At 40.2% G+C, this 23,601-nt stretch overlaps 1 protein-coding gene across 1 annotated transcript in view; it reads left to right on the forward strand.

The window, feature by feature from the left end:
• Positions 1 to 23,601, forward strand: part of LOC134569259 (P-selectin-like) — a 133,159-nt gene that overhangs the window by 33,032 nt on the left and 76,526 nt on the right. Inside the window, exons 2-5 of the mRNA XM_063428174.1 lie at positions 7,375 to 7,462; positions 8,676 to 9,053; positions 22,127 to 22,234; positions 23,408 to 23,593. Of these exons, the coding sequence (XP_063284244.1) occupies positions 7,375 to 7,462; positions 8,676 to 9,053; positions 22,127 to 22,234; positions 23,408 to 23,593 (760 nt within the window). The remainder of the gene's footprint in view (positions 1 to 7,374; positions 7,463 to 8,675; positions 9,054 to 22,126; positions 22,235 to 23,407; positions 23,594 to 23,601) is intronic.

The following is a 23,601-nucleotide window of genomic DNA, read 5'->3' on the forward strand; positions in this document are numbered from 1 at the left end:
CAGAGTGACATTCCTATTACCAACAGAGCATTTATCAATAACATAAAATGCAATAAAATTTGCATAAAACACCAAATGGGACAGGAGGTATAGCAGCAAAAGCTTATACACCAAAAACAAGATCACTTAAAATTGCCTCTAACCCCTTAAGGATGGCGGGCGTGCTATGCCGTCCTTGGGGACCCGGCTCTAAAACGCCGGCGGGCGGCATAGTACGTCCCCACCATCCTATGCACTTACCTCGCAATGGGGGAACTTGCCTGGCATCCCAGGCAGTCCCCCTGTGTCTATTTCGCCCCTCACGCTGGCCAAAATTTGCATTCAAATTAGTTTTTTGCATTTTTCACTCACAAACAAATATTAACGCTAACTTTGGCCAGTGTTTGTGAATAAGTGGCTACTAAAAATGACTGGACATTCCCAATTCGCAATACCTTCGGTTGTTTACTATTGCAAATGGTATGCCATCATGGGGTAATTATCATTCCTGGGCTACCATACCGTCTCAAAGGCAACGTAACTAATCTGGCGAATTTAAATGTGAAAAAAGTGAAAAATGTAACATGCTATATTTGACCCTGTAACTTCCTAAAACACCAAAAAACCTGTACATGGGGGGTACTGATTTACACGTGAGACATCGCTGAATATAAATATGTTAATTTTATTGCAGTTAAAGTTAACAGTATTATGACATTCACAGTTAAAATGTCATGCAGAACTAAAAAAATAACATTTCTTAATTTCTCACATTTCTTTTTATATTTTATTCATATTGAAATATTTCATAGCTAAATATTTGATGTTAAATGAAAGCCCTATTTCTCCTGAATAAAATTATATATACGGTAATAAGTGTGGGTGCACTTAATATGAAAGAGGTTAATTACGGTTGAACAGACATATAGTCAAATTCCAAGTTTTGTTTACATTTTATTTTGATCAAAACGTGTACAATTGGATCATCCTTAACCCCTTAAGGACCGCTGACGGTTCAGGACCGTCAGCGGCAAAACGTGCGTTTGGACCGCTGACGGTCCTGAACCGTCATAACGGTTTTGGGCAACTTACCTGATCGCCGTCGGTCCCACGGCGGCGATCAGCTCTCCTCCCGGTCCAGGGGGACTGCCTGTCTGCCCGGGCAGTCCCCCCTCGGCAGATCAGGACCCCACGGCCATGTGATCACTCGATCACATGACCGCAATAGGGGTCTTTGTATCTGCCTGCAGGGGGACTGTCTGTGCTGACAGGCAGTCTCCCTGCAAGTAAAAAATCATAAAATAAAGTGTAAAAAAAAAGAAATCAGTGAAAAAAAAAAATAATATGTGTATATATATATGATATATATACATGTATTATATCTATATATACCTATATATAATATATGTATATATATAATATATATAATGTCACACTAAGTGTATTTTTATATTTATATATACGTATATTAATATAAAAATACACTTATATTTAAATTACACACGAATATATACAATATATATAATAACTATATATATGGTATATATATATTATTATAAAATACAAATAATATGTTAATAAAAATAAATAACAAAAAATAAAAATAATTTTTAATAATTAAAAAAAAATTATATATATATATTCAATTTTATTCTAACAGTATTTTGATATTGATATATATATATTTATATCAAAATACACTTAGAATGTAATGATATATATATCTATGTATAAATAAATAAATAAAAATAATACGAAATATACATATGTCCACATACAAAATTACATTAATAATTTCATAAATATACACGTAGACGTCAAATATATAAATATGTATATATATTAAAATTCTACGTGCATATTTATGTAATATTTTTACCTAATTAAGTAATTTTAATGATTGCAATTTGAGGGACCTGCCTGCCAACCCAGGCCAAAAGTCCAGATAATTTAATTTGCTAGCACTGTGCTTAACCCTGTAACTTTCTATGACACCCTAAATCCTGTACATGGGGGTACTGTTTTACTCGGGAGACTTCGCTGAACACAAATATTAGTGTTTCAAAACAGTAAAACATATCACAGCGATGATATTGTCAGTGAAAGTGAAGTTTTTTGCATTTTTCACACACAAACAGCTCTTTCACTGAGGATATTATTGCTGTGATATATTTTACTGTTCTGATACACTAATATTTGTGTTCAGCGAAGTCTCCTGAGTATAACAGTACCCCACATGTAGAGGTTTTATAGTGTTTGTGAAAGTTACAGGGTCAAATATAAGGCTTGATTTTACTTTTTTTTTTTATTGAAATTTGTCAGATTGGTTAGGTTGCCTTTGAGAGCGTATGGTAGCCAAGGAATGAGAATTAGCCCCATGATGGCATACCATTTGCAAAAGAAGACAACCCAAGGTATTGCAAATGGGGTATGTTCAGCCTTTTTTAGTAGCCACTTAGTCACAAACACCGGCCAAAGTTAGCGTTTTTTGCATTTTTAACACACAAACAAATATAAATGCTAACTTTGGCCAGTGTTTGTGACTAGGTGGCTACTAAAAAAGACTGGACATACCCCATTTTAAATACCCTGGGTTGTCTACTTTAAAAAATATGTACATGTTAGGTGTGTTTCGGGGATTTATGACAGATAACGGTGTAACAATGTCACTATTGATACATTTAAAATATATATATATTGAAACAGCAATTTCCTACTTGTATTTATAGGCCTATAACTTGCAAAAAAAAGCAATAAAGCATGTAAACACTGGGTGTTTTTAAACTCGGGACAAAATTTTGAATCTATTTAGCAGTTTTTTTCATTAGCTTTTGTAGATAAGTAAAAGATTTTTCAAGTAAAAGTCCAAAAACATGTTTTTTTGTTTTTTTTTCACCATATTTTATTATTTTTTTTAAATACAATATATGACATAATATAAATACTGGTATGTAAAGAAAGCCTTTCTTGTCGTGAAAAAAACAATATATAACTTGTATGGGAACCGTAAATGAGAGAGCGGAAAATTACAGCTAAACACAAACACCACAAAAGTGTTAAAACTGCTCTGGTCCTTAACGTACAAACATCGCAAAAACAGGCCGGTCTTGAAGGGGTTAAGCCCTTAGGGGCTAAACCAAAGAATAACAAATATCAATACAAATAATAAAAATGTACAAGCTAGTACCAACATACGTGGAAGCAGACTACAAGAACAGTGTTATATACTTTCTGTATAAAGAACCCTTAGTCCAGGTCAGGGTTGCTGTCCAGTTCCAGCTCTGTATGGGTCCAGATCTGTTGATAGAGGGGATGCATCCAGGTCCCTTAGAACTATTTCCAGAGAAAGGATTCCCAATAGTAACTCCAAAGTAAAGTTGGAGTCCTTGATCGCCAAACACATTTCGCCCCTCTGTTGTCGGGCTTTGTCATTGGCTTGCAGTTCAAACCTTTGCTACAACTTTAAAAGCTTGTTCATGCTTTAGGCATGAGGTGGGTTGGGAAAGGGGAGCTGCATTTGCTGATCACAATCTGCAACTTTTGTTCCTTCTCAGAATCTTTACAAAGCATGATGAGCCAGTTCAGTGTGTAAGCATCTCATTCGTTTCGGCCGCACTTTACTGCGGCAGCTGACACAGTAAGGTGGAATAGGGGGCTCTAGCCAGCATTTCCAAACAGTTCCTCTCACGAGGTCGGAGCATTGCCTTGGTTACAATGGCAACACTTCAAGGCCAAATTTTGCAAGAGAAGAGCTGCAGGCTAAAGTTCCCTTGCCATCCGACAACCAGGGCTTCACCACTGGACCACTAGACTGCACCCCTCATACACACATTGCAACCCACACTCACTCACACACACACATGCACACAATGCATCCCTCACACACACATTGCACCCCTCATACTCATTGCATCATCATACACACACTGCACCCCTCATACACACACACTGCACTCCTCATACACACACTGCACCCTTCACACACCTTGAACCTCTCGCACACACATTGCAGCTCTCACACACACATTGCACCCCCTTATGCATACACAAACTGCATCTCTTGCACACACTTTGCACCCTTCACACACACACACACACTGCATCCCTCAAACACACACACAATACACCACTCACACACACACACACATTGCACCCCTCACACACAAACACACTGCACCCATCACAAACATTGTACTCCTCAAACACAATGCACCCCTCACACACATATTGCAACTCTCACACACATTGCAAACTAACAAACACACTACACCCATCACACACACTGCACCCCTGACAAATACATTCTGGATCCCTTATGCAAACACTAGATTCCCTGTATGCCTACACATACTACATCACCTATACACACATACACTACAGCCCCTATACACATTGAATATATATACGTTGATCTCACCTTAAGGAGGGGGTGCTTGTCATTAATGATTACAAAGCAACCCCTCTCTGGCCCTGCCCCCTTCTCACTGTGATTATAAAGTGTTGCCCACTCTGTCCCTGGTGTCAGGAAAACACATTTGTATTCCTGACACTATAATGTTCCTTTAAATAAATTCAGAATTGTTTCGAAATTTCGGCCTTCGTCTATAGTCACAGACTAACCTTAAAAAGACATGCCTCTTTTCACTGTTTATTAAATATATCCCCAAAGGAAAGTATTTAATTATGATTTTTTTTATTATTGTATATTTAAAAACAGCTAGCAAAACCTATAGATTTCGTATTTGCAATCTTTGCAAGCCCCATCCTTCAAACCCCGCCCAGACTTTCTGTGGCTGTCCAATCACAGACATACCAAGGCAGCTCAAGTCGTGGGATTGTAACAAGGTCATTTTATAAAAGTGCCAGTTTCTATTGAAATCTGCAATTTTTGTAAAATGAGAAAAGAGGACACACTCTTCATACAAGAAGCACTTAAACGAGCGAATGTGATTTTAAAAAAGTATTTGCAAGTCCCACCCTTCTAACACCGTCTAGACGTTGTGTGTCTGTCCATTCACAGACTTCCCAATGCAGGTCAATGAGAAGTCTTTGCAAGACAGGTGCTATGACCAATTGCTACCCCTTGAGTTTAGCTCCACTGAGCTAAACAACCAGGAAGAAACAGGGCCTGATGTCTGATTGATAGCCATCGGGGGGGGTGTAACAAAGTAAATTCAAAAAAGTGCCACTTTCTATTGAAATCTGCACTTTTGTAAAATGAAAAAAGAGGACACACGTATGGTGTGTCATGATCCTCATCATGCCATATTTGGACTTTTGTTCTTGGGCCTGTCTGGGATTGGACCTGGGTCCTCTGCATCCCAGTCAGTGACCCTTCCTTTAACACCACACATCTCTTGTTATTTTCTATGTCTCCTTGTATCCTATTGTCTGAGTCTCTACTCCTGGACCGCTGCACACCTGTTCCTGGTTTCCAGATTAGTGGCTATTATCCACCTATTTAAACCCTGCCTTGCTTGAACCTCATTGTCAGATCGTTTTGTTCCTCTTTGTGAAATCTTGCTGTACGTCTGACACCTGGTTTGAATCTCTGCCTGTTTCCCATTTCTGCCTGTTCGCAGCCGTCCCTGACTTTTGATTACGTCCACGACTACTCTTTTGGATTATCCTTGCCGGTACCACGTTCTGGAAGCACTATGTCTTTTCAGCCCCAGTGCACTATCTCACAACCTTGGAGATTTCTACCTTGAGTCTCCTTGGTTTGTGTTAAATAGCAAAGGGTGCTTTAACTCTGCAAGTCAGACTCCTCATCAAGGTAAAATCCCTGACATGGCAGAACAGCTGCCTGTTCGTGAAACTCCCTTCTCTTTTACATGTGTTTTCCCTGTATCTTCATTTATTGTGCCCGCTCCCCATTCGGGAGTGCTGCCACAAAATGAATTCATTCATCTCCTGAACAGGGACCACCCCAATACCTCATTTAAAATGTTAGGTTAGAATGTTCACACCTCGCAACAGAAGTGTCAAAACTGCAAACCACAAGGGAAACCATTATTGAGTGCTTCCCTGGGTGGCCGCCATTTGTACAGGCGAACGCCATCAGGGTGAGCATTCTTGGATTGTTTCCCGACTCGTTCATCTCCCGAATGAGAACCTCCCCACTGCCCCATAAAAACGTTCACACCAATTAATCAGAATGTTCGCACTCGCAACATAGGTGTGAAACTGCAAGGGAAGTAATTAATGAGTGCTTCCCTGGGTGGCCGCCATTTATATAGACGAGCACCGGCCAGGGTGAGCATTCATACCCCAAAAAGAGACGCTTCCCTTGTCTGGGTTTCACTCCAGGACCTCATGAATTGAGACTAGTCGATTGAGGGACCAAGGCGAGGGTCCCTGAGATTGGTGTGGGCACTTCTGCGGCACTGTCAAGTTGGGCGAGCTCTCATGAGCCTAAGGGACAAGGAGACCAGCTCTTTTCCCGTGGGCAGGCTAAAGACCCCTGGCGGTTGGTGTGGGGAACCCTGTGGATTTAGTGGTGGGCTTTGGGGACAAATAAATGGAGTGCCTTCCCATGCTGGGACCCCAGGGATGTGTCCCTGTATGTTTGTCTAGTCAACCCCTTGCATGGGGTTATGCATAAAAGCCATGTGTGGCAAAAATAATTGTGTGTCGTCTGGTTACTGGGGGGAAATGGGTCTCTTTGCACTGTAAATGGTTCCTGACTGGCTGAAGGAAGGGAAATAGCGGAGGTAACCAGTCGGGTTACCAGGGATCCGCTACAACACTCTTCATACATAACGCACTTGATCGAGCGAATTACTTAAGTGGTCTGGAGTGTCCCTTTAATTTTGCCATTTGGATGTCAATATACTACAATTTGGAATTTTAGCTAGCTGAACCTGAACACAGTGTTATTTACTAAAGCATGACCTGCCAGGAATTCAAATTTAATCACAAATTTAAAGCCAAAACCTCTGGCTTAAATGTGAAATAATACACTTTAGTGCATAACTCTGAGAGTGTTTAATATTTGAAATGTATCAAAATTATTAATATTTTTTTAATGAAATAAATACATAACACTATTAAAATAGTTTATTCCCTTAACAGTAATTTGTATTGAATTGAAATCCAAATTGCAAAAGTGGGGGAATCTTTTTAACCCCTTAAGGACACACGACATGTGTGACATGTCATGATTCCCTTTTATTCCAGAAGTTTGGTCCTTAAGGGGTTAAAACATAATTTTTTGCCTAAATTTTGAAACTCAGTTTTCAGTTCGTTAGAATTATGAACGAACCAAATGAACTATTATTTGATTCTACATATAAATTGGCTGTTATGAATAACTTTTTGAAATGATTCTTGATCAGATGTGACAAACAGTATCGCTAATCTTTTTCTATGTATGCCATTTATTTCAACTTTTAGGAATCAAGCAAAGCTCATATCTTCGAACACTGCGCTAGTTACATTTGGAAATGTTTCAAGTTGTTGTGGTTTGCTGCTGCTGGTTGCGGTAAGATATTTATTACAAACCCAAAAACAGAAGGCAGCTTTTTCCCACAGATGGTGTTGTGTTTTGCAACTTTCTTTCAAGTTTGTTTCTGAAAGTGTCTTCTAATAAAAGTTACATTTTTTATTTTTTTTTCATTAGAATCTTGCCTGTAAAAATCAGGACTGCTTACATGCCCCCATCCCTGACAATTTTCAAACTTTCGAAATCATTATAGCAGGTTTTCTGTTTTGAATTAATCCTTTTTTCATCACACTATTTCCTCATATTTTATTTTTTTGTTAAATATATCTTGTCACTTAGTTACACATAAGATTAAGAAGGGAATCCTTGTTCTTATGGGGAGTGTGATCTTTGGCAACTGGAGGAGCTAACAGGGAAACTATAGTGCCAAGAAGACAAATTGTTTTTCTTGGCACTATAGCGCCCTCTAGTGTCCTCCTCCATTGTCCCCCCTGTGGTGCAGAAGCCCTTCTGTCACTTACCTGATTTCAGTGCCGATGTCCCTCAGGGCTTGTTCATGCTCTGCCTTTGCTCCTTCAGGCTGACATCGGTGGGGGAACCTAATGCTTTCCTATGGGTTTTTGGTAATGCTGGACGTCCTTATGCATTTCGTGAGGATGTTAGGCATCTGTTAGACAACCAGAAGTCAACTAATGACCTGGAAGTCCCTCTAGTGGCTGTCTGGTGTAGTTAACCCTGGCAGGTAATTATTGCAGTTTATTAAAAACTGCAAGAATTACCATGGCAGAGTTAAAGGACCTGGGACACTGCACCCAGACAATTTAAGTGAGTTTCCTTTTCAGTTGTGTAGGTCATTTACCCACAATCCATCAGTCAATAGAAACCCATAGGATGACAAACTGCAGGAGTGATGGACAGAGGAGAACAAAATGGAAGCATTCAGATAATATGATCTGGCAAAATGAGAAAATTATTAATTAATGTAAATAAAGGAAGAAGGTAAGGGAGTTGTATGAATATTTGATAAACCAAAAGACAAAGAAAGTTTTACAAAGATAGCTAATAGAGTAGCATATCCTAAACTCCACAAAAGAGATTTAGGATTATTTCCCATCTGACCAAGGGAATGGCAATATTTTGGGCATATGCCCCAAACTGAATTATTATTCTAATAATTATCATTTGTAAAAAAAAAACTGCAGTGCTCGATATTCTAATATTTTTGATGAGTTTTCTGATCTTTTAACTGTAGGTCTTTTGCAAATTGAGGTATCTTCCTGGACATATCATGCCAGCCCGATTGCTTTGCCGTGGCATGAGTCGCATATGTGGTGCAAAACCAAATTCACTGATTTGGTGGCAATCCAAAACCAAAAGGAAATTGTTTATTTAAACCGGACCTTTCCAAAACACAATTACTGGATAGGTATAAGAAAAATAAACAACTACTGGACCTGGGTGGGAACTAACAAAACACTCACAAAAGAGGAAGAGAATTGGGCATCTGGCGAACCAAATAACAAAGGAAAGCAGCAGGACTGTGTGGAAATATACATTAAGAGAGATAAAGAGAGCGGGAAATGGAATGATGATCCTTGCCGCAAGCAAAAGAAGGGACTGTGCTATCAAGGTAATCACAAATTAATATCTTAACACACTAGAATTTCAGCCTCAAATAATCGTAGACAAGAACAGAACATATTATCAGTGTGAAGACAGAGCTAGTCCAATATACCATAAGGCATATAGGACCATAAAAAGCAACCAAGCATTTAGCCTATGGGCTTTTTAATGTTTTTTAGAGTCTCTCGTTTTCATTTAGTGTAGCGGAGCTCCATGTACCCCTGACTGGGTACCTCATCCAAGGACCACTTCCTAGCTGGAACAGGGGACAAACCGCAGCACTTCTGCCCACCGTCACTGTGGCTTGACTGGGGCCAAGGAACCCCTCCCTCCTGGAGCTAAATGGGGAACTTGCTCTAGCAATCCCCTGGCACTAGACAACACTCAGTCCTGGGAGCTCTAGTCCTTACAAGAACTTTTCCCGTTGAATCATCCACACTGGAACAGTGATTAAAGAGTAGCCCTTTCCCCTCCCAGTTACCAGACGACACATAGTTCTGGGAGTACAAGCTGAAATACGTTTAATGGCAGCCACAATTGACCTTATATGCAGGTCCCCATGCAAGGGGCACTTCCCTCTCTGGACCTGAGAGTAGACTACAGTAAAAACATACACAAGATTACATTGACTCTCAGGTCCAGGACACCATACAAAACAAGATAATCCCTCCCCTGTGCCTGGTAGATAATTGAGTCAAGCACTGTATTAAACACAATTATCTCCAAGCACAAAAAAACACACATTTCCCAAACACCCCAAAACTACCTTAAAATACATAAAAACCCCACAAATCATGATCTGGGTGACCAACATATCCAAAAATTACCCAGATCAGTTCAGGGTTTCAGGAATTTCCTGTGAGCCATAATTTGACCGACCGCACGCATGGTCACCTAGTCAAAAATAGTTCCATAGAATGGCGGCTAAGTGCCGCTGGGGACCGACCAGGAACCGCAAAGTCTTCATGACGAAAATAGTTCCATTGCTTTCGCGGCTAAGTCCCCCTGAAGTCTATTCGTGGTTTTGGTTCATGCGAACGGCCGCCAGGGAGCTAGTGTTCAGTTCTATGCGCATAAATGGAAAGTGCTGAACCAGAGGGAATAAAATATGGGTCTTTACAGTCGCTGACTTGGCCCATAGTCGGTGGGCAGGAGGCTGGCAAGCAGGCTATTCCAGGAGCTCGTAGCAAACTCATGAGGACAGGGGAGTTTGTCCCATTTAGCATTAAAGATTTTTTCTTATTTTACTTTTATTTTTTCGAGTGACCTCTTCTTCTGGTCCAGAATGGTTTATTGTATATTGAACTAGTCCAGTCTTTGTAGTTGCTAGTGCGTTATCCCCACAAGAGGTTCTCTCTAGCACGCCACTTAGTTCCTTTAGGGAACTTTTTTGTAATATAAATATTACTGTGCACACCCAATGAAATTTATTTTCATTTTATTATTGTAGCAGATACAGTATCTCACAAAAGTGAGTACACCCCTGACATTTTTGTAAATATTTTATCATATCTTTTCATGTGACAACACTGAAGAAACGACACTCTGCTACAATGTAAAGTAGCCTGTATAACAGTGAAAATTTGCTGTCTACTCAAAATAACTTAACACACAGCTATTAATGTCTAAACCATTGGCAACAAAAGTGAGTACACCCCTAAGTGGAAATGTCCAAATTAAACTAAAAGTGTCAATATTTTGTGTGGCCACCATTATTTTCCAGCACTTCCTTAACCCTCATGGGCATGGTGTTCACCAGAACATCACAGGTTGCCACTGGAGTCCCCTTCCACTACTCCATGATGGCATCATGGAGCTGGTGGATGTTAGAGTCCTTGCGCTCCCCCATCTTCCATTTGAGGAGGCCCCACAGATGCTCAAAAGTGTTTAGGTTCTGGAGACATGCTTGGCCAGTCCATCACCTTTACCTTCAGCTTCTTTAGCAAGGCAGTGGTCGTCTTGGAAGTGTATTTGGGGTCGTTATCATGTTGAAATATTGCCCTGCGGCCCAGTCTCCAAAGGGAGGGGATCATGCTCTGCTTCAGTACATGTTGGCATTCATGGTTCTCTTAATCAACTGTTGCTCCCCAGTGCCAGCAGCACTCATGCAGGCCCAGACCATGACTCTCCCACCACCATGCTTTACTGTAGGCAAGACACACTTGTCTTTGTACTCCTCATCTGGTTGACGCCACACATGCGTTATACCATCTAAACCAAATAAGTTTATCTTGGTCTCATCGGACCACAGGACATGGTTCCAGTAATCCATGTCCTTAGTCTGCTTGTCTTCAGCAAACTGTTTGCGGGCTTTCTTGTGTATCATCTTTAGAAGAGGCCTTTGTTGTGGGACGACAGCTATGCAGACCAATTTGATGCAGTGTGCGGTGTATGGTCTGAGCACTTACAGGCTGACCCTCCCACCCCTTCAACCTCTGCAGCAATGCTGACAGGACTCATATGTCTATTTTCCAAATACAACCTCTGGATATGACACTGAGCACGTGCACTCAACTTGTTTGGTCGACCATGGCGAGGCCTGTTTTGAGTGGAACCTGTCCTGTGAAACTGCTGTATGGTCTTGCCCACGGTGCTTCAGCTCAGTTTTAGGGTCTTATCTTCTTACAGCCTAGGCCACCTTTATATAGAGAAACAATTATTTTTTTCAGATCCTCTTTGCAATGAGGTGCCATGTTGAACTTCCAGTGACCAGTATGAGAGAGTGTGAGAGCGATAACACCAATTTTAACACACCTGCCTCTTATACACACCTAAGACCTTGTAACACTAACGAGTCACATGGCACCAGGGAGGTAAAATGGCTAATTGGGCCCAATTTAGATATTTCCACTTAGGTGTGTACTCACTTTTGTTGCCAACGGTTTAGACATTAATTGTTGTATGTTGAGTTATTTTGATAGTTCAGCAAAATTACACTATTATACAGTCCGTACACTTACTATTTTACATTGTAGCAGAGGGTAATTTCTTCAGTGTTGTCACATGAAAAGATATAATAAAATATTTACAAAAATGTCAAGGGCGTACTCACTTTTGTGAGATACTGTATTTGTTAAAAAAGAAATAAAAACAAGATGAATATGATTTGCTCATGAAACTAGAAATTATTAATAATAAAATAAAGTAAAAAAAAAAACTAGCAGAAAACATCTGTTCTGCAAAAACAAGGTAACTCCACATCTGATCTCTTCCATTATAAATTCATGCTACACTTCTACAGTTTGGATATTTCCTCTGCCAAAGTAAAATACTTTGATACCCTTATAACCACACTCTCCCAAGAATCAAAATGTATCTTTAACACTTTAAATGTTCTTCTTCACCCTGTTTCCACTCCTCCTCTGACCACTTCAAACTTCGCAACACACTTCACTGAGCAATGCTGCAGTCAGTTAAGAGATCTCAAATCCTGTCCTATTCTCATTAACACCCAAGAAGAGGTTTCTGCTCAGTTCTCTCACTCCACCACCTGTTCCGGCGATCCTATTCCCTTACATTTTATTGACATTTTCTTATTTTCTCTTGCTCTGCCTCAGTCTGGTTTCGGCGCTAAGCACTCTGTGGAAACGGCACTGACCAAAGTACCCAATGATCTACCCATCCTAATTCTCCTTGACCTGTCTGCGACTTTTGTCACTGTTGATTATCCACTTCAATTTCAGTCTACAAGATATTGCTCTCTCCTGTTGCTCCTCCTACCTCTCCCAGCGCTCTTTCAGTGTTTCTTTCTCTGGCTCTGCTTCTTCTCCCCAACTCCTCTCTGTTGGTGTCCCCCAAGGTTCAGTCCTTGGTCCCATACTCTTCTCCATCTATACTGCCTCCCTTGGTAAACTCATTAGCTCCTTTGGCTTCCAATATCATTTCTATGCAGATGACACGCAAATCTACCTGTCCTCTCCTGATCTCTCCCCGTCCCTCTTGACTAGTGTCTCTGACTGCCTCTCTGCTATTTCTAACTGGATGGCTGCCCATTTCCTTAAACTAAACTTGACCAAAACTGAAATTCTGGTCTTTCTTCCCTCAAGTGTTGTTACTCCTGTGTCTGTCTCCCTCCAAGTCAACGATACTACCATCAGCTTTACCACGCAGGCTCGCTGACTAGGTGTTCTCTTTGACTTCTACCTCTCCTTCAAGCCTCATGTTCAGTCTATCGCCAAATCCTGTCATTTACATCTTTAAAAAAATTGAGCGCATCCGCCCCTACTTAACGCCAAATGTGACTAAGGTGCTGGTCCATTCCACTGACCTTTCTCGCCTTGATTACTGTAATCTGCTTCTCAGTGGTCTTACATGCTCCTAACTTGTGCCATTACAGTCCATAATGAATGCGGGGGCGAGGCTCATCTTCCTGTCTGTCCGCACCTCCCACGCCTCACCCTTCTGTCAGTCCCAACATTGGCTTCCTATAAGATATAGGACTTAATTTAAAATTCTGGTTCTTGCTTTCAAATCTCTACATAATGCTGCTCCCACCTATCTATCCTCCCTTATACACAAGTATGACCCATCTAAGCCCTTACGATCTGCTGAAGACTTACGTCTATCTTCTCCCACCTCTGATGCTCGCCTTCAAGATTTCTTGAGGGCTGCACCGTTCCTGTGGAACTCGCTTCCCTCCTTCGTTAGATGCTCACCCAGTCTCCACTCCTTCAAAAAATCGTTAAAAACCCACTTCTTCATAAAAGCGTATCAATTAAACTGTTAATAGCTCCTGACTGATTCCTCTCTTGCAACTGTCATTAGTCTAATACTATCCTTACCTTTTTGTGTCACTTTAGCCTACTCCCTCTAGCATGTAAGCTTATTGAGCAGGGCCCTGAACCCCTCTGTTCCTGTGTGTCCAACTTGTCTGGTTACAACTACATGTCTGTTCGTCCACCCATTGTAAAGCGCTGCAGAATTTGATGGCGCTTTATAAATAACTTAATAATAATAATAATCCTTCTCCTCTGGTGTATTTATTGCCCCTTCAAATCTGGATTTTGCACTTGTCACTCTGTTGAAACTTTTAAAAAAGAAAAGAAAAGTTTTAAAAAGGAAATAAAATGCGTATTGCCTCTACACTTGGTACAGGCTAGCGAAAAAATAATACCATGCTAAGTTTAAAATATGCCTTTTGAAACACCTTGGGGTGTCTTCTTTAGGAAATTGTATGCCTTTGTGAAGTAATTGGAAAACACAACCTATTAAAAAAATTCAAAAGTGGGGCATGAGACCAGCATAACAATTCAGACTTAAGTGGCTGTGTCTCAAATGTGCCCCTTCAACGTTGTCAATACCTGGTAAAGGTACATAGCCGAGCAACATATGAAGTATTATAAAGCCGTAGCACACATAAGGTTTGCAAAATATACAGTACAAACTTACTGTGTGTGTCAAAAAGGCAGAAAAAAATACCACTACACTTGATACAAGCTAGCGGAAAAATTATCCCATGCTAAAGTTCAAAATTTGTTGTTTGAAATACTCTCGGGTGTCTTCTTTAAGAAATAGTATGCTTTTGGGGTAGTTGGAAAAAGCAGTCTGCTAACATATTTCAAAATAGAATACGGACCCATTAAAACCATCCATGTAAATTCACACTTAAACCTGAACTTGTCACGTCTCTTTTACAGCACTGTAACTTCACAAAATAGTGTCTAGGTCATAAATTGAGCTTATTGTTTTACTCAGAAGAGGTAACTGAGCATATTTAGGGGGAATTTATGACAGTGGCACTTATTTAATGTACGAAATACCCAGCGAAAATGCAACATATACAGGGAGTGCAGAATTATTAGGCAAGTTGTATTTTTGAGGATTAATTTTATTATTGAACAACAACCATGTTCTCAATGAACCCAAAAAACTCATTAATATCAAAGCTGAATATTTTTGGAAGTAGTTTTTAGTTTGTTTTTAGTTTTAGCTATTTTAGGGGGATATCTGTGTGTGCAGGTGACTATTACTGTGCATAATTATTAGGCAACTTAACCAGGCTAGCGGTATTCCCGAGCGTGACTCGGGGTTAATTTCCGCTGCCAGAAGCGGTAACCCCGAGTCACGTTCGGGGTAGATAACAGAGCTGGCAGCGGAGTCTCCTTACCTTCTCCTTGCGATCCAGCGATGTCCCCGCGCTGTGATTGCCGGTGAGAGCCCCGGCGAATGCCTCCATCTGACTTCTTGGTTCCGTCTCTGTGAGCCGCAGAGGCTCATGGGGGCGGAACTGGGCGGGTAATTCAAATGTTTCAAGCATAAAAGTGACACACACACATAAAGTTAGGTGATACAGTGAAATCCTGTCAGATTACATTGTATCACCTCAGATTTGACACAGTATCACCTCAGATTTGAAATTTGATCATCCTACACTGCCCTGCCTGCCCTTTTTGCTGTAATTTCTGCCCATAAAATAAATTTTTTACCATGGCAACAAAGCGTCACTTTAGCATCTCCAAAGCGGGTTTGGATCAGATGAGTGACAGCGGCAGCGACACAGAGCCCCTCGCAGAATTGAGCGACTGCGATAGCGATTCGTGGCAAGATTCGTAATCCGACTCTGACAGTGACCAGAGAAGTGGCGACAGCGACGATTCTGCACCCGAGCTCAGTGATGTGCTCACTTGGTGCCTTATTGATTGCGGTATGGATGAGGTACCGCCGCCAAGATTTCCGTTTACTGGATCACCTGGGATGAAGGTAGACGTTGAGCACAATGATCCTTTGGCATACCTAAAATTATTTCTCACAGATGACGTCATTGAAAAGATTGTCACGGAGACAAATCGCTACAACGAGCAGCAATTAGCTACTCTGCATAGCAAGTTTTCCAGGAACAGAAAATGGGAACCAGTGACTAAAGAGGACATCTGGAAGTTTCTGGGGCTAATACTTCTTCAGGGGGTGGTGGGGAAACCCCTGCAGAAATGGTACTGGACTACCAATAAATGGCTGGCAACCCCATTTTTTGGCACCATCATGTCCGAGTACCGATTTTCCCTCATAATGAAGAATTTGCACTTCACCAACAACGCGGAATTTGACGAAGCCACACATCCAGCGGCAAAACTCAAGAAGATCTGGGAAGTATACCAAATTATCCTAAAAAATTTCCAGCAGGCCTATGTGCCAGATAGAGACATCAGCATTGATGAAAGTCTGATGGCTTACAAGGGACGCCTCAGCTGGATTCAATACATCGCATCCAAGAGAGCACGGTTTGGAATAAAATCCTATATGCTCTGCGAGTCTGCCACTGGCTATATATGGAATTCCGTCATATACACCGGTAAAGGAACACAATTCAACCCCAGGTACAGCGGCTATGGGATGGCAACGTCATCAGTCCTTACACTGCTTGAGCCATTGCTGAATCAGGGGTATTGTGTGACAACGGACAACTTTTACACATCGCCTGAGCTGTACGAGTTTCTGATAAAACACAAGACTAATGGATATGGAACCATTAGGGCCAACCGACGTGACCTGCCATCTATGTTTGCCAAGAAAAAACTGAAAACAGGAGAAATGGTTGCCTGGCAGAAAGGAAAGATGATGGCAATGCGTTGGCGGGACAAAAAAGAAGTATGCCTAATGAGTACAGTGCATAACACCTCCACTGCCATGGTCCACACAAGAGGTGGGAAAGATGTCATGAAGCCACAACTTGTGATTGACTACAACAACACCATGGGAGGAGTCGATAGAGCTGATCAGGCGATGACATTTTATCCGGCTATGCGGAAACAACAAAAAAAATATTACAAAAAAATCTTCAGGCATCTACTGGAACAATGCCTCTGGAATGCCTATATACTGCACAGAGGAAAGAGTGACAAGCCTCTTGTTCATTCTGACTTTATCTGGAAGGTGGCGGAGCGGATTTTTGTGAACTACCAAACGGCATCAGTGGCCGTGAACAGATCTGGACGTCCTGCTGTTGACGTTGTCAACCCAGAACGCCTGACTGGTCGTCACTTTATGGATTACATCCCGCCAACCGCAAAAAAGGCAGCACCTACAAGGATGTGCGTAGTTTGCTGCTCAAAGCGAGATAGCAATGGAAAAAAAATCCGAAAGGAAACCAGATTCCATTGCCCTGATTGTGATGTCGGTGTATGTGCAGTCCCATGTTTCAAAATTTACCACACCCAGGATGTTTACTGAATTTTCTTTGTTTGACAAATTTCATTATTTATTACATTATTGAATAAAATTATATTATTTATTAGATTATAATTCATGATTTTATGTTTCGAACTTTATCACATCTGAGAGTACTTTTGGTCAGGTTTAAGAAAGTAATTACTGGCCTATAATACATAACACCAAATTTCCATGCAAAAAAATGGTACCGCTTTTGGTACAAAATTCCTGACATAATCATACCGCCAGGGAGGTTAACAAAAAACAAATATATACCCATTTCAATTATTTATTTTTACCAGTGAAACCAATATAACATCTCAACATTCACAAATATACATTTCTGACATTCAAAAACAAAACAAAAACAAATCAGTGACCAATATAGCCACCTTTCTTTGCAAAGACACTCAAAAGCCTGCCATCCATGGATTCTGTCAGTGTTTTGATCTGTTCACCATCAACATTGCGTGCAGAAGCAACCACAGCCTCCCAGACACTGTTCAGAGAGGTGTACTGTTTTCCCTCCTTGTAAATCTCACATTTGATGATGGACCACAGGTTCTCAATGGGGTTCAGATCAGGTGAACAAGGAGGCCATGTCATTAGATTTTCTTCTTTTATACCCTTTCTTGCCAGCCACGCTGTGGAGTACTTGGACGCGTGTGATGGAGCATTGTCCTGCATGAAAATCATGTTTTTCTTGAAGGATGCAGACTTCTTCCTGTACCACTGCTTGAAGAAGGTGTCTTCCAGAAACTGGCAGTAGGACTGGGAGTTGAGCTTGACTCCATCCTCAACCCGAAAAGGCCCCACAAGCTCATCTTTGATGATACCAGCCCAAACCAGTACTCCACCTCCACCTTGCTGGCGTCTGAATCGGACTGGAGCTCTCTGCCCTTTACCAATCCAGCCACGGGCCCATCCATCTGGCCCATCAAGACTCACTCTCATTTCATCAGTCCATAAAACCTTAGAAAAATCAGTCTTGAGATATTTCTTGGCCCAGTCTTGACGTTTCAGCTTGTGTGTCTTGTTCAGTGGTGGTCGTCTTTCAGCCTTTCTTACCTTGGCCATGTCTCTGAGTATTGCACACCTTGTGCTTTTGGGCACTCCAGTGATGTTGCAGCTCTGAAATATGGCCAAACTGGTGGCAAGTGGCATCTTGGCAGCTGCACGCTTGACTTTTCTCAGTTCATGGGCAGTTATTTTGCACCTTGGTTTTTCCACACGCTTCTTGCGACCCTGTTGACTATTTTGAATGAAACGCTTGATTGTTCGATGATCACGCTTCAGAAGCTTTGCAATTTTAAGAGTGCTGCATCCCTCTGCAAGATATCTCACTATTTTTGACTTTTCTGAGCCTGTCAAGTCCTTCTTTTGACCCATTTTGCCAAAGGAAAGGAAGTTGCCTAATAATTATGCACACCTGATATAGGGTGTTGATGTCATTAGACCACACCTCTTCTCATTACAGAATGCACATCACCTAATATGCTTAATTGGTAGTAGGCTTTCGAGCCTATACAGCTTGGAGTAAGACAACATGCATAAAGAGGATGATGTGGTCAAAATACTAATTTGCCTAATAATTCTGCACTCCCTGTACTTATAACCTGTAAATATGCACTATTAATGTCTGCAAAAGGGAAACAAAAAGGGGGGGGACAAAAGAAGCACTCCTAGTGCAATAAAGTTATTAAAATCATAGAAAAGACTTTACACCCTCTGATAGAATAAAACTCACAAATTAGGAATGGTATTAGCCACATTTAAAGCTATAACGCCCAGGGAGGATCCCTATTATGAACTTCAAAAGACAATATACTTAAAAAAAACAAGGTGTATATAAGCAGAGAAAAAGAATGTCTTAAACAAATACATATATATGTGTAATAGTTTCCTAAGCATCCATATGTATATATTTCCCCAAAAAGAGCTATGTCCTCAGTACTACATATGGGATACTATGTAAGGGATATGTCTATCATCCTATAATGGAGATAGGCACATCAAATTTATTTCAGAAAAAGAGGAAGATCGCCTAAGCCGAAATTTCATGAAAAAATAATTATATACATAATATGTTAATACAGTGGAAAATGTATTCATACTTACCGTAATTTTCTTTTCCTGGCTATTATTTATGGCAGCATATACACATGGGTTAGCTCCTCCCAATAGGACAGGATTAAAAAATTCTTATATAAAAGGAGGATCCAGAGAAGAGACCCTCAGTCAGTAACAAGCACTTACAGAAGAATTAGACCCATAAGGGTGGGTTGTATATGCTGCCATAAATAATAGCCAGGAAAAGAAAATTACAGTAAGTATGAACACATTTTCCTCTTTCCTGGCTAATCATGGCAGCATATACACATGGGATTACCCAAGCTCATTGGGAGGGAAATAATGAATGCAAAAAAATATTTTATTAATGACGATAAATATAATTATACATATTACGAGCGTCGAGAGGAGCGGACTGAATTAAGGACTTGATGACCAAAATGAGAGTCCACTGTAGCTCTAACATCCAGCTTATAATGGCGGATGAAAGTGTTCACTGAAGACCAAGTGCTACCCTTACAAATCTCATCAGGAGAAGCATTTGCCACAGAAGCCCAAGATGCTGCGATAGCCCGAGTAGAGTGAGCTCTGACACCAGTAGGAACCGGCAGTGATAAGTATTTGTAAGAACATGAGATGGCTGATACCACCCACTGTCTCAATGTAGAGTTAGAGGCAGCTTCACCCCTCCTGTGGCCAAAAGGCAATACAAATAGTCTGGGCGATCTATGGAAGGGGCTGGTCTTCTCCAGGTAGATTGATAATGTTCGAACCACATCCAGAGTGTGCCAAACTTCTTCTTCAGGAGAAGAGGGATTTGGATAGAAGGATGGTAGAACAATTTTTCTGGTTTAAGTGGAACTTAGATATCACTTTAGGTAAAAATTCCGGGACTGGTCTGAGGACTAAGCTGTCCTGGTGTTTTTATATTCAAAAAATCATATACTTTACAAGTTAAAATTCCTTCCATCTTGCCCTTGTCTAAGAGCCTCGTCAGGGATTTACTCATCCTTCCCAATGGGTCTCCATCCAACTTAATGTAAACCTAAGTGTCCTCCAATTGTCTCATACACTCTGTCACATACATCCCTGAATCCGTTATCGCCAAAAGTGAAGTTGTGCTTATTGTGTCGGTTATTAATTATTTTAAAATCATTAAAAACTGCCTTTTCAAACGCCTCTATGCTGCCGTGTTTAAGATAATTAGGGTCAAAATTTGACTTGTTCTGAAATAATGTATGTTTAAAATTGTCATTCCCCTCTGTCTGTGTAGTATTAGAATGTTTATTTAAAAAAAACTTTTTAATGCATAATCTCCTTCCATTTTTCATTAGATCAACATATGCCGGAAAGGTATTAAAATGTCTCGAAGGTGCAAATTTTTGTCCTTTATTTAGGACTTTAATTTCATTATTATTAAGGGGATATGTGGAGATATTATTGATCCCTATAGTGATCACCGATTGTATCTTCTTTCTTTTCTTTTTATTTCCTCCTCTATATGTATAATATGTGTTGGTACAATAAAAGAGAAAGATGCAAATTGCAGTTGAACACAAAGAGCAAAAAATTCAAAAATTGCTTGTGTCCTTAAGGGAAGCTGTGTCCTTAAGGGGTTAACGCCACTTGACCTCTCTGTTGCTTTTTTAACACTGTTGATTATCAACACTTTCTGCTTAACCTTCATAACCTCAGACTACACTTTCCTAGTGCTCTGCCTACTTCTCCCAGCACAATTTCATTGTCTCCTTTTCTGGTTCTTTCTCTACACAACCCCAATCAGCTAGTTTTCCCAGAGGTTCCATACTGTTCTTAATCTATACTGTCCTACTCGTTAAACTTTTTGGTTCCTTTGGCTTCCAATATCCAGTTTTTGCTGATGACATGAAAATCTATCAGTGTTCTCCTGATCTTTTTCTGTTCCTTTTGAATTGTGTCTCTGACTGCCTCTGTGCTATTTCTAATTGGACCACAGCTCACTTCCTTAAACACAAGATTGATGGGCAGAGGGAATGCACACCATTTGTGAATTAATTAATGAGTTTAGCACTTAAAGGTAAGATGGCACCTAGGACCTCCTGCCACCATCACAACGTCATTTTGATTAAGTTGTTCTGGTGCTCAGAGTGTTTCTTTAAATATATATTGAATGTTACACATGGTGACTTCCATCATTTTCTGTGTGAACCAGATCCAGTCAGTTGATTGGGGAGTAATTCTGGGTAATGAGGAAAAAGTGTGTTAGAGAAAAACACAGCTTTCACCACAACAGATCCATATCATCAAATAAACATTACTCCACAGAGATGTATTTATTAAGATACTTGTTTATCTACTTTATAAGCATTTCCTCCAAAAGAAGACTCTTAGAATTGTGTATCTAGCTTGAGTTTTATCTTTTACAGCATTCATACAATGACGTATGATCGCTGATAGGAAAAGATAGCCACATCTTAGTGTTTTGATATCAAACCGTGTCCACGTGCCAATTAACACCAGCTGTACATTGAAGTAAAATAACAAGTAAATAAGAAGTCAAACAAGTAAAATAACACGTATGCAGTCCTTCCACCATGCAGTAGAAGACCTTTAAATAATTGAATTTTGGCACTAGTTGTCTAAACGTAGGGTGGATAATAGACAGATGGTAGATGTAGATTGTTTCAGTACATGTCACAAATCAGAGTCAGAAACAGGCATCAAAGGGAACTGTCACTTCTCTGAAATTAACAACATTGAATGAGACATTGAAAATCACCTGTAACTTGCACGGGTTGTCCTATATGCTAGAATTATTTTGAGCATTGATTGTGTCTAAGCAATGAAAATACCATGATATCAAAAATATAATCTCTTTTTTTGTAGCCAATTGCAATGCTTCATCTTGCAGTGGACATGGAGAATGTGTGGAGACCATTGGACATCATACCTGTAACTGTATACCGGGTTTCTTCGGACCAGCGTGCGAGCATGGTAGGTAGCAGGATTTATATATATCACGTCAGGAAATATTCATACACATTTAGTCAGTGGTAATTTAGATGCATTTAGATCCCCTTGACACCATTTATGAGGGATCATGACATTGCACACACATACTGTATCTCTGAATAAGCACATTGCGAGTACATGGTTACTCTAATACATGGAAGTGCTGTGAAGCTGTGAGTACTAGGGTGCCCACCACTTTCGCTCCATCGCTGCTGTCAAAAATAGGACAGATAATCTGCAATTATCTACTACATTATCCAAATGACTAAAGAAGATCCAGGATTTAGTGTCTGGAAGAACACCACATTTTGTCAAACCTTTTTGGAAGTAGTTTATTAGAAAATGAGGAGCAGTACCCAGGATTCCTTGCATCTAGACCAGTATGATAAGTTATAGTGGTCTTTCACTTAAATGGACACTTCGAACTCCTAAAGCACTTTAGCTTTCTGAAATGCTTTTCGTGTGAAAAGTGTGTTTTCTATTTATTTGATATTACAAAAAGTTCAGATTTAAAAAGAAATTGTTTCTTTTATAAATTAACCTTTTTACACCACCCTAGCTGTCAATCAGGCAACAGTTCCTGGTACTTCCTGTTTTTTTTAACTCTGTGGAGCTAAACTCCAGAGGCAGCAATTGCCTGGAGCACCTGCCTTGCAAGACGTCTCATTGAGCTTCATTGGGAAGTCTGTGATTGGACAGCAACAAACGTCTGGGCGGGGTTAGAAGGGGAGGGGTTGAAAAGGCTGCAGACAAGAGATCTGCAGCTTTTGAAACCTGTTTTTAGATATACCCCAATAAAATAATGCATAATTAAATATTTGTATTTTTTTCATTGAGGGTGTATCTTCTAAACAATGTTTATTTTATTTTTTTGGGCAGTGGATTATCCCTTTAAATTAAGTCACTGTATCCACCTGTCATTGTGTCTTTTGTGAACACAGAGGAAATATAGAGAGATTTTTGAAAACATATGCATAGTTTTGTCCGACTTACCAGTGAAACAGAAAACAATAGATTGCTAAGTTCTATTTATTTTTTGTGGTTGCTTTTTGCAAATCCAAATGTTTAGTAATTACTTTATTCAGATTTAGATTTTTAGGATTTTCCCTTTATCTGCCAGTATAATGAACAAATGCCTTGTTTTTTTCTTCTTAGTGGTAACATGTGATACAGTACAAGAAGTACCTAAAGCATCAGTGAGCTGCAGACACCCTTTTGGGCAATTTGCCTATAGTTCCTCATGCCTTTTCCAGTGCAATGCAGGATTTCAGCTGAACGGTTCAAGCTCTATCGAGTGCTCAAAGCATGGAAACTGGACAGATATGATCCCACAATGTGAAGGTTGAGTG

This window comes from Pelobates fuscus, chromosome 7 (genome assembly GCF_036172605.1).
Source record: "Pelobates fuscus isolate aPelFus1 chromosome 7, aPelFus1.pri, whole genome shotgun sequence".
NCBI lineage: Eukaryota > Metazoa > Chordata > Amphibia > Anura > Pelobatidae > Pelobates > Pelobates fuscus.